Genomic DNA, 13,013 nt, shown 5'->3' on the forward strand with positions numbered 1-13,013 from the left:
AGGCTCATGCGCATTGCGATCACACCATCTGGCGCAATAGGTGCAAGTTGCAAATGTACATATATCAATAAATGTACAAAATGTGATAAAACTGAACATTTTTTTCCTGATATAATGTAAGCCTCTTACGCCATGCTATTCACAGCACATATGTCACGACGATGTAACTGTTAAATGTATGTTTTTTACGGTAATAAAGGGTGACACATACCAACATGCTAAACCCACATAACTCACACTCATTCCTGACCCAATACCCTAACCTCATGCTCCACCGACATAAGCCACCTGTATTTATCATCCACAAACAATAACTACATGCTCATTCCCCATACACTTACATGATGGTCCACCCACACACCCCATCCTTATCCTCAATATAACGAAGTGAAACTCCAGCTGCTGGAGTAGTATTGGATTATTATTATAAACAATTAGTTGGTCCTTTATTTAAGGCAAGTGACCGATTGCCAAAACAGAACAAAACAGGACAATACATCACAATACAAAACAACATAAACACAAATAAGAATAAAGCTGGGGTCACCGCCTTGGAACGGTCAATGCAAAGCATTGTGGTTTAAACCGGTTTTGGGGCGCTCAACCTCACACTTGGCCCAGCAATATTCATAATACATGAACGTGTAAATAAAATTTAACCTCATAGCATTGTAACTCAAATTAAACAATAATAAAAGGGAATTTAAACGCATTCAATTTAATACCATTTAATTACTCACTGGTATTGACGATACCAGAGCAACAGAGTTACAACTTTTTGAGGAACGATGGAATGAAACTATGATCAAGTGTCAACTACATTCCTTCTTTATAGAAAAAGATTAAAGAATATAGCATCATGAAGTTTATATTTCAGATCATCATCGCACAAATACAGGAAGAAGCAGCAATAATGGGTGTAAAAACTCCATATTACATTGCTTGGTTGTTTATGTACTGCTAAAAATAAATCAAACAAGAAACGCCTGTCACAGAGAAAAAAATAAAATTATAAACTCAATGACCTATGCATGAAGATTACAACTTGGAAAGTTGGACACTTACCACACCCTCATGCGCCATCCACATACCCCTACATCATGCTACACCCACACATCCCACTCTCATGCTGTAGACACTTACTCTACCCTTATGCTCAATCTACATACCCTTACATCATGCTCCACCCAATAATCCCTTCCTAATGCCCAAGACGATTTCCCCACACTTTTGCTAAAAATTACATACCCTTACACCATGCTCCACCTACACATCCCATCCTCATGCTCAAGACACTTATCCCACCCTAATGCTCCATCCACACACCCCTACCTAATTCTCAAGACTCATATCCCACCCTCGTGCTCCTACCCTTAAATAATGAACCATCCACAAATCCCACCATCATGCTTCAGGCACTTACTCCACCCTCATGATCCATCCACATACCCTTACATCATGCTCCACCCACACATCCCACCATCATGCTTAATACACTTACCCTTACATCATGCCCCATCCACAAACCATACCATCATACTCCAACCACATACACTTACATCATACTCCACCCACATACCACATCCAAATGAACCACCCACATACCCAAACCTCATGTTTTGCCTTTGAAGCAATAATTGGATATATACTCTTATAATTGTCCCATCCTAGTCAGAATACTACTAAAAGCATATAGTCAATTATGCCTACTCTGTCATCCTGTAACTTCAACCAAGAAAGCCTGTTGATGCGGACGGCAAGCATGTAGATGTGGGATCGATTGTTTTATTACATGTATTTCAGAGGTCGAAGGGTCGGTTGGGTTCGGCTTGGTCGGCCTGTGGGCTATTGCATGGGGACATTAGTGTCTCTCCGCTGTTAACTGAAACAAGGCAACATACTCTTTGAATAACACGGCAAGTTGGACTTCCTCCTCCTGTTGCAATCCAGACAGTACAAAACAATAAGCACATAGTTCGTCATAACATAGCAATATAACAATTACACTTTGTGGTCCACATTACTATATATAAAATGCTATGTCTTGAAATCTCACCCTAACCTAAAAATCATCAAGAAAGATCCTTATAGGCAGACTAGAATCATAGTGGAAATTGGGTAATATTTAAACAAAAGTATGCAAGATATATTGCTCTTAATCTTTCGTCTTCCTGTTTTTAAACAAATACATTATGAGTAACCTTTATTTGTTGAACAAGATGAGCAGTTGGGAAATTTTATACATTCATATGCTTATGCCATAGAATATGGGCTCGCATATTTAATGGTCATAAATGCAAATTTCAACGATAAATAACTTTGTCTTACCCAAAGTATGCAATTAACATCGCTTTTGCCATTTAGGTGACGTTTTGGTAAGCAATAGCAGTATAAGTAAGCTAAATTTTTTGAAAAGATGGACGGAAAAAAATCCACCATATTAGACTTACGACTCACTTTTTTACGGCCATAAATCCACATTGGAAAAGAAAAAACCTTTTTTATTCTAACCCAAAGTATGTAAACAAAACCTACATTATCGTACTTAGCGTACCTGTTTGGAAAAAAACACTCATAAGTAAGCTATATTTGTTGAAAAAGATGAACAGTTTGAAAAAAATGAAGCACATTGACGTCCATCTTTTACGATCTAAAATCTCCATAATAATAATCATAATAAAAAATAACACTGATTTTTACCTGAAAGTATGCGAGAAACGTTGCTTTTAGACTGTGCGTTCCAGTTTGTTAAAAATTATTTTATAAGCGAGCTATGTTTGTTGAATAAGATGTTTGTTGGAACAAAAAATGTTTACTTCAAAAAAAATATTTTCTGAACCAAAGTCTGCAAAAAACATTGCTTTAAGCATTTTCAGGACTGTATCTTAACAATTACACTATATGTGTTTATTAAGATGATATGATAGAAAATAAAGGACATAAGACAATTGACTTATTTTGTACTGTCTTAAATCCCCATTTCAACAAAAAAAAATCACAAGCTGCCAACCAAAAGTATGCAAGAAAGATTGCTTTTAGCATTTTATTTGCTGTTTCTAAATCATTATATTACAAGAAAGCTAAATTTGTTGAATAGCGTGACCAGTCAGAAAACTTCGCACATAAGAATACTGAATTGCATATTCCACAGCAAAACATTAAAATTAAACCAAAAAATAGTGTAACCCAAATAAGGAAAGAAACATTGCTTTTAGCCTAAACATGCCTGTATGTCGCCAGTGACTTTATCAGAATGCTATGCTTTTAAACAACATAAACACTTGGAAAGTTTAGCACATTAAAAATATTGCTTTGCATATTTAAGGGCAAAAAAACAACAACACATGTTGACAAGAAATTCACTGTTTTCTGGACAAGAGTATGCAAGAAACATTGCTTAAAGCATGTTTGTGTCTGTTTATAGACAATAACGTTATGAGTAAGCTGCAATGTATTTGAAGGTTTAATAAATACATTCAGAACTCGTGCAAGTATTCCTTTTGTGGAGATAATTATGAACCGCACATCGTTGTCACATTCGACGCGATTGCACTGTAGAACTACGATGAACGAAATTATTATAAACAGAGTCTTGTTTACAGCATGTACATTAAACAAAAATAAATTATATTTTTACAAATCCGTATTCCCTTAACGATGGCCATCTTAAGCATCGGTAAAATATTTACATGCTGATGAAAACAGCATGATAATTTAACAAAGGGCTTTAATGAAATTGTTGGTTGTGGCTTTTTATTGTACACCCCATTTTAATAAAGTTTTATAATGTTGCCTCTAATAGATTTCAAGTTATATCCTGGACAAGAAACCCAAAGGTCGGATGGATAACGTGATTACAGGAATAAACTATTTACTACAGGAATAAACTATTTACATAGTTTCTTGAGCTGGCATATATCAATAGTATGAGTTGTATGTGGCCAACAACCACATTGTTGAACGCTATATTATATTATAAGTGAATTGTTCAAAAATGTTTGCATTTGAACAAATGCAATTAAATGAATTTACTAGCAAAACTGTAATAATAGTTTTGAATAATTACGATAACAAGAACACAATATTTAACAATATATGACTGCTCGGGGTGTCATCAGTGACGTTTATTAAACAAACCTAACCCACTAACACCATACCTTGCAGTCTTTTTAGTTATATGGAAGTTTAATCGCTATCTCGATATTTTACGCTTATTTTAAAAAATCAATTAAAAGCATGACCCACGTTTTAGGATTGTTCCGAGTTCTAAACGACCATATATTGCATCACAAGTTCTAGATGGCACTTCTATGCCACCATACAGCTGCGTTAGTGAGCGCTGAATATAAAATATTATGCAATATATAGCTATTACGGGAAAAACAATACACTCAGAAAGTTAAGCTTTATGCATTTATTTAACTTCACAACGATTCCCTGCTCATAATTACTCGTTAAATTATCCCTATATAACCTCACGTAATGTCACCACAGAATGTTAAACCGGTGTTAAAGTAGGATATTTTGTTGACTCAATACAGTAAGTAATGTAAACTTAAGTTAAAACCGGATACAAGAGAGCATACACAAGTATCCATTGACGCTCCTGTCGCTTTGTGTCGTTCCGAATTTGCAAGTAAGATTATATGTTGTTTAAAGTATTGTTAGACAATAAAATTAGCATTCAGATGGCAGATAAATTGCTCGGTGCTTCAAAAATTACTGTCGTAATTGCTATATTTGTATTGATTATTATATTCCTTTATGGCATAAAACGATTTGTATGTAGATTCAGAGCTGTATTGTTGGTTTATTCCAGTAAACAAAATAATGTTTAATAAAATTTGTAGCAATTATTTATTAAACATATTTTCCTCAAGTCGGCATTGGAGCAAGATCGTCAGTGTGTGTACAGTGACAAATGTGCTGATATTGACTGTATAAATATAATCACTTCAATTGCTGACTAATAAACACGCCATTGATAAAATATATATTGCTTCCTCAATTTTATAAATTTGTCTATCTTACATACACAATATGATATAACTTTAAGCGTATGATCCGTGACACTGGCGCTTGCTTGACGTCATTTCTGTCGTAAAAATAAAACAAGAGGACCGAGCTTGCTACCATGGCTCCTCTCCACAATCAGGCAATAAGGCCAAAACCTTCACATTGTAAAATCTTTTTACTGTGACTTCACTAAACATTAATTTTAACATGTCTTACTGAGATTTTCAAATACTTAATTCATTGATACCTAAATATAACATATCATTGACGTAACTGCCCTCAAATGCTAACTCTTATATGGTTCCTAATTTGGAGTTTTAGTTTTCAACAACCCGCCGCTTATTATTGCGCAAAAATAACGCAAATACGCACATATTCGATTTGAAGCGAAAAATACATGCACCAATTTTACCATGGCGTTTATTGTTTAAATATTTATATCGCTTGCGAGTCTATATTGCAAAGAGGATTGCTATGAACAAAGTCCTTATTCTCTATCCATAGAAAAATTGTTATTTTCCTAAAATAAAATATGATTAACATTTCGTTTTTTTATATTTGTAATGCTTCCATTCGTGAAATCATGTGCGTTATTTTTCTAATCGTGACGGAGTACCCGAAACATGTTAGTAGCAGGTATTTTTTGTAGCAAACAATAGAACATATTAATAAGGCATAATATGTATACCTAACCGATTCAACAATCTACAGTGCATAACGGATTTGAGTATCATATTCCTAAGGATAATTGAATTTCAAGTAATCAGTTCATTAGTTCGTTATAGTCATAAATCAAACCTTTTGAAAACTAAAAGAACACTATGTAAAAGTTTAAAATAGCACACATATACTGTTTTGTGACCTGTAACTATGTGCGGAATAAACTCAGCCTTGTCAATAAGTGTAATTTTACTGCGTCTCTTACTTTGAACTCATATTATCTGGGTTTATATATAGTTGCCTTATTTATATCGGTTAATCATGTACCTCACGGTGGTAAACGCATATTACATTTAACCGATAGTCGTCTGTAGTTTGTATAACGTCATGTATCTTAACGTGGCTCTATTTTTTGATTCTATACCGTCGTTTATATTTAGCTGTGAGATAATACCTCAACATTTTCTGAAAAGAGTCAGCATTTTCTGAAAAAAAGAACACGAACAAACCACCTGAAGATAACATTATCGGATTTCTCGGCGTTCAAGGCTTTTTTTATTACAAAGAGGACATTTAGGCCAAACACATAGACACATATGTTTATTTTTTATTTCGCCCGTATGGTCCGTTTTGAATCGCATCCGAATTGCATTTCCATACATTTTGTAAAACTACATATTTATTACGACATAGACTTTTTTCAACCGTTAATAGTAAATTGAGGCCTCCTTTGATTTGCTTTTGTAAGTATATTCAACAAATATTCATAAACTATATAGTTAGTTTTATGCGGTTTGCGCTCGCGGCTTGAGAGATGGAAAATGGTATGAAGATATCTTTTTTCGCTAGATCGCTCCTATGGCTGGGGTAAAAATCCCGGTGAACAACTGTTCAATTTGCTGCAGCCTTAGTTGGGATTAAGCCAGCTTCGCTGATGTAATGCTTGTCATGATTAAGCGTCAAATGTCCAGCCATTCTGATCTTTGTTTACAGTAAAGAGCTTATTCAAGCAGACGATCTAACAAGCCAATTTCAAATCGTAGAGAACAACTTGGTTGGCGAAAAATTGAATTTATGACAACTTAACTATTTTAGCTTCATTCTAGTTTCTTAAGCATTGATTTATTTTGAGTTATGCACTGATCGAGTCGACTGTCTTTCCGAGCACGTATTACCAATATGAAAAAAGATTTGAAAAATAAACTTGAATAATAAATAATAACATAAATTTAATAAGAAGGTAACATATATGTATGGTACATTAAGTAAGTAATCAGTGTGTGTTATATGGTTGATATCCGATGTACGACACTTCGCGTTTATAATATTCCAAACTTATAATACGACTTTATCCCCGTTTTCCCTAGATGCGTCTGTATTACACTTCTGGTGGTCTATTTTATTGTTGTATGCAAATGTAGATTTGAATATTATGTAAAGATATCAATGGTGTGATAAATACATTAGGTAAATTAAGTATTCAATTAAAAACAATACGTATATAATACACATTAAGGGGCATATCAACGGTATTAATTGTGATTCTTAATATGACTTCACCAATTCACGGCATATTATTTGTATGAATTAATGTATAATAACGCAGTACCATTTTATTTAAATTGCTAGGGAAATATATACGATTTTTGTATCCTCGCAGTTCAGTACGATAAAAATCTTATCCAACACAAGTATTGCATTTAAGGAAAACGTTTACATACATGTACTACAAACAAGTGTGCATGTGAATAGAGAAACTACAGAAGGCAAATATGGCGTATATGTAAAGCAATCATTCGCTATCTACATGAACTTCGTTATCAATAATGAGTTGCTGTTTTTTTAATTAAAATAATCTTTAAGTTGTTGATACGCCACTGTAATGTAATAATGCTGAAATCAATATTTTTTTACCACTTGGATACGTATTTTCACGCATTTGTAGTCCCTTAGAAAGTGATGTTTAATTTAAGACCTTTCTTACTAGATTAAAGTTTTTAAGGCTTCATCTCCAAACCTTAGATACAGCATAACACCCGAACAGAGTTCCTTGCAGGCTGTGTTGGTTTTATGCTGTTTGCACATAGCCATTTACACTTTGCGTCTTTTCTTTGTGGGAAAGGGTTAAATCTACAATGACTCAGATGTTTTAAAGTACAGAATTTATTTTAAGACCGTACGCGGTAGTTTTTACTATTTTTTATTACATATAGCAAATTGTTTGATAGATCCATCTTTTGCTAATATTACAATCGAGGGTGACGGGTGTTCTTATTTGTTTTGTTGAGCTTTGAATTAAACGACTATTTCAACGTGTGAGTTCACCTCGCAAATATGACTTACAGAACAAAACTGAGCACAAAAATAAAAATACAATTGAAAATAATGTAACTCTCTGTGTCGATTAATAATTTTGATTGCAATTTTATTTAATATCATAAAACATCAAATGGATATCGACAAAGTAAATCGGAAAACAAAATTTCTTACTTTCAACTTTTAATACATTATCGCATATAAATTTCATTCCAATTTAAGCAAATGGGTCGTGGGTTATCAGAAAGAAATTAGAAAACAGATAAACAAGCAAATTCGTTTAATTGATATCTCCCGCAATAGTGTGGTAGTGACAGACAAACGGACGGACTGACGTAAGGACGAACAAGGACAATTCTCACAGGTTCTTTTTTCACAGTTACAATTCAAAATACAACTCGCAGTAAAACAATGAATACAAGATTCTAACACATCCCGACTGAAAATGAACTACATAAATTAGTATCCGATCATGTTTGCTCAATATAACGCGGGTCATTGTTCTGTCAAATGTTAGATGAATATAACTTATTTAGAATCGATAATAAACTTGCATTTTAAAGCCTGTTGATTTCCTTTTACAGAATACGGGCCTTATCAAATTCCCAAATGCTACACGTAATCCCATGTCTTGTCTTCAGTGTCACAAAAATTAAAAAAGGATTCCAGTATATTTAGGTAGAAAGATTTAGATTGCATTCGTGTTATATGACGTTATGTGTGTTTTATAAACGGGTTGTTGGTGCGGTACCTGCGCACGTTCAAATACTTTTAGTATGCAAGTATTATCTACACCTGCGGCAAGATGCACCACCATCCACACATGGTTCATAAGTATCAGAGCGTCGTCTATGAATAATTTAAATTAATCAGATATTCTATGTGGTAAGTTTTTTCAAACAACACTACATAAAAGTTGATATCTTAAGCTGTTGTTAGAAAAAATAAAGTTTTCCGATTTATTTTTTGGCATAAGATGAAATCACAACGATTTTGATTATATTTTATATAAAACACATATTCCTTTATGGCATGTTTTAAATATATAATGATTCAGTTACAAATTGATTATTTTGAGGGAAAGCTATCCGTTTTAAACAAGTCGTTCTTTTTGACAAAACATTTTCAGTTATAAGGCAGTGTTGAATGTTTTCCGTAATGAGATTCTTGATTGTTGTTACAAACACGCGATAAAAAAGGGGGTTTCAAGTCGCAGGAATGATGGTCGATTCTTACTGTGTGGGCTACACATTGTTTATCAATGTTCTAAACTGTATAGTACTTATTTCTTGGTATCATTCCCTTATTGAATATGCATCCCGTTTTTTAATCGAATATCCGAAAAAGCATACACTTATTGCGCAAACGGTTTTACAGTCGAAACAAATTTGCGTAGAACTAAACTGTCCGATACATACTTAAAACAATCGGTCCAGCTACATGACATGATCCAAGTACAGTTACTGATTAATGTTAACCAAATGTCAGTGTCTCTACTCAAAACGAACGTCATTGTCCAGAAGCGGTAGTTGTCTTCAGACCTAATTATATAAAAATATAGTTATCCCCGAGTGTTTAAACATGACAATTAAACAAATCAAAGATCTAGAAAGTTGTATGGACTAACACTACCAATACCACTACCACCAATATCGCCAACATCATTATTGTCAGAAGAGCCTTCGTCAATTATAACAAGCGTTATCATGTTAAATTTTGAACCGTTTATTTACTTTTGTCTTTGCAAATTACCTGAGTTTAACGCGTAGATATCGATATCTTTGTGTTTACTGCATTTGGAACTCTCGATATAAGCATTTCATTTCATTTTATTTGGATCTACAACGTGTAAGCCGGTATGTATTTAAGTTTATTTAGCTGTATTGCGTTAATTAAGATTTCAGTAATGTTGTTTAAACACAGATTTGAACTAATCTGAAAAACTAAACATGTACCAACGGCGGGGTATATAAGGCCGCATACAGTTAGGCTCGTCCACGAATAAACTTAAGCAAACACGCGCCTGCTGCTCTTGTCAGCTCATGTACGGGACTTCGTGACCACGTTTTTAGAAATAAACGCACACCTCGTGTGCGCGTTCCGATTGATTGATATGGAAAATAGTCTCTATATTTGTCAGCGTGCATTTACGCTCTTTAGCCCGAAAATCGCCCAATAAGTGCAAAAGGTACCAAGTTGCTTCTAATTTAAATTTCACATAGTACCTTTTTGCACCAGGGGGACACTATCTTCTTCAGAACCACTTTTATTTTCATTGTATTAATTTTTTTGATGAAAAATTAAATGTATGCAAAATTAACAATCAAATTGAAATCAGTATAAATTATAAAATTGCCATGTTAACCTAAATATAGCTTCAGTCAGAACGGTTGCCTTACATATACATACATGTTTGTTTGTAACAAATATTTAATGCCAATTGAAGTCCCAGTTCTGTCCCGCTTAAGCAGCTTAATGAGCTGCGCATAGAAGTATATGGTTAAGCATCCAATCCATTGTAAGGCGATTTTCAATTCTGATTGCGTAGGGTTTTTTGTTTAACTATATGTAGGGTGTGTTTTGTTCGCGTTTTTGTTTTAAATAATTATTTTTTACATTATTAGGTTTAATTTGATTTTTTGTGTGATTCTCGTTTCAGGTTTTTAATGTATGACACGAAAATGACGACATCATTTCCTATCATAGACATGTCAAAGGCTTACACAGAGCGCAAGAAACTCGCAAAGAAAGTAGTCCATGGTCTCGAAAACGAAGGATTTCTATTTATAGACAACGTCGCGAATTTAGATTATGATAAGCTTTTACACGCATGCAAATGGTTTTTCAATAAGCCGATCGAATTCAAGCGAACAGTGATGCGAAAATTTTGGAACCCCGAAAATTCTAACATTTACCGAGGGTATTTTCCAGTCACAGAGGAAGAACCTTGCCGGAAGGAAGGTTTTAAATTCGCGCGCGATGTCAAAGATGTTGACGTAACTGCTGCTGAATATAACAGGTTCTATGAGAAGTCTCCTTGGCCAAAGGAAGATGGGGAATTCCCTTTTAAGGAAGTCCTTCAAGAAACTTATGAGATTCTACACAGCACAGCTTTAGAGATTCTAAAGCTAGTCGCCATCGGTTTGGATATAGAGGAAAACATCTTCGAAGACATGTTTTCGGACAAACCATGTTCTACATTAAGGATCATGCATTACCCGCCTTGGGAAGGGAAACCGCCGAAAAACGCGATTGTCGAAGATGGAAAAGTCGTCGTATTTCCGGAACACATCGACAAAAACTTCATGACGCTTCTCACTAGATTCGACTATGGCGGACTGGAGTTTAAGACCAAAGATGGTTCGTGGGCGGAAGTGGATCCAAGACCCAAAAGTCTCGTCATGAACATCGGAGACATCTTCTCCAGAATGATGGATGGAAGGCTAAAAGCGAGGACACACCGGGTTATCGACATCGGCACCGACCGTTACGCCGTTCCGTTCTTTTTTACGCCTCGTTACGACGCTGACATCGGGGTCAACTTTATGGACCCGGAACACCGGGTGGAGCAATACGGACCCTGGGTCATCGACGTCATTAAAAACCGGGAAAAGTAATTTGAGTACCTTGTGCTACCGGATATTGAGCCGACATCATAGGGTGACGTTTTTGTTTTTGTACTATACGATATTGTACGGCGATTGAGTAACTATGATCGAGGCAAAACGTTATTTTAAAATATAAATGTAGTGTACGGACGGAGCTGCATTACATCTCTATTTGGTGTCATATTTGTTAAGGATTAACGACGGAATGCATGCATGCATTGATGTCACATTAATACGGCTTAGTTTCTGTATATTTAAAACATATAAAATATTGCGTTAAAAAAATAATGACGATAACACTGACTATTATGACACAATTGACGACAATGATATCTCTGATGATTGTGATTGATAATTGACGACGATATGAAGATATGATGATTAATTGAACATATGATGTCACAGCCTGTTTGTTTTATTCTAAAAGAATATGTAGTGTTTAGTAATATGTATGAATAAACTATAGCATAACGTTTCAAATATGTGAAGACAACATATGCATCATATGCAAACAAGAGCGCAAACACGTATAGCAATGCCGACCGCCTGTGTATTAGTGTGATATGGTATACGCACGTCTGATTTACTTCATGACCCACACTTTAAATATTAAAAAGAAAGTGAGTTGATTATTTGTGTTAAGCGTGTACACTTATTGTAGCATACTTTGAACGAAATACACAGTTAATATCGAGCCCGCGATTACGATACAGACAGACAGACGGACATAGAGACATACAGTTTATTCAGACTTCTACTACATCGTTATAATACCTAAATATACATACTGTGTCCCGTATATAGGTATAGCAACATTACATTATAAAACATAAAATAGTCAATTAATAATTCAAATACAAATAGACATAATCGATTTCAAAACAACTGGTTGTCCTAACGGTGGCACTTTACTCCCTATACGTCGTTAAACCAAACAAAACAGCAAAACAAACTGCGGACGAAAATGAAATCTGCACTCAGGAGGTAGGTGCATAAAGTGAATAAATATACGAGGCTTAATTATGTGTCTATGATCGAGCGCTGTCGAGTACTTTGTTTTGTTTGGGAAATAGAACATGAAACAAGTATTTTAATTGCATTACTATAAGATATATTCAAGTACTATGTTGTTTCTGTATTGTTTCTTGTTTTTACGCTACAAACTAACGTGTGATATTACACTGATTTACAAAATCACTGTAAGTAATAGCTCTAGCGACAATACTACTAATTCTACTAATACTACAAGTATTACCTTTAATTGATTAGTTCGTCGGCCCACTTGACTAAAAAAAGAAGTCAGATATGCTTAAAACCAGTCAAATTGCTACACGGAGACTTGAAGAATAGCTTTATCAAGTCATTATGTATAAGAGTTCGATGGCAGACTGAAATTCAAATATCTGAGTATTT

General features: G+C 34.5%; 1 protein-coding gene across 1 annotated transcript; it reads left to right on the forward strand.

The window, feature by feature from the left end:
* Positions 1–4,353: 4,353 nt before the first annotated feature.
* LOC127833707 (uncharacterized) lies at positions 4,354–12,723 on the forward strand. The gene is made up of 2 exons (XM_052359124.1): positions 4,354–4,636; positions 10,652–12,723. The coding sequence occupies exon 2, from the start codon at positions 10,659–10,661 to the stop codon at positions 11,607–11,609; it is 951 nt and encodes a 316-aa protein (XP_052215084.1). The 5' UTR covers positions 4,354–4,636; positions 10,652–10,658; the 3' UTR covers positions 11,610–12,723.
* The last annotated feature ends 290 nt before the right edge of the window (positions 12,724–13,013 follow it).

Source organism: Dreissena polymorpha, chromosome 6 (genome assembly GCF_020536995.1).
Source record: "Dreissena polymorpha isolate Duluth1 chromosome 6, UMN_Dpol_1.0, whole genome shotgun sequence".
In the NCBI taxonomy this organism is placed as follows: domain Eukaryota; kingdom Metazoa; phylum Mollusca; class Bivalvia; order Myida; family Dreissenidae; genus Dreissena; species Dreissena polymorpha.

Bases quoted from the DNA above. Each gene is read 5' to 3' on its own strand.
- LOC127833707 (XM_052359124.1), top strand. From the start codon at position 10,659: ATGTATGACACGAAAATGACGACATCATTTCCTATCATAGACATGTCA.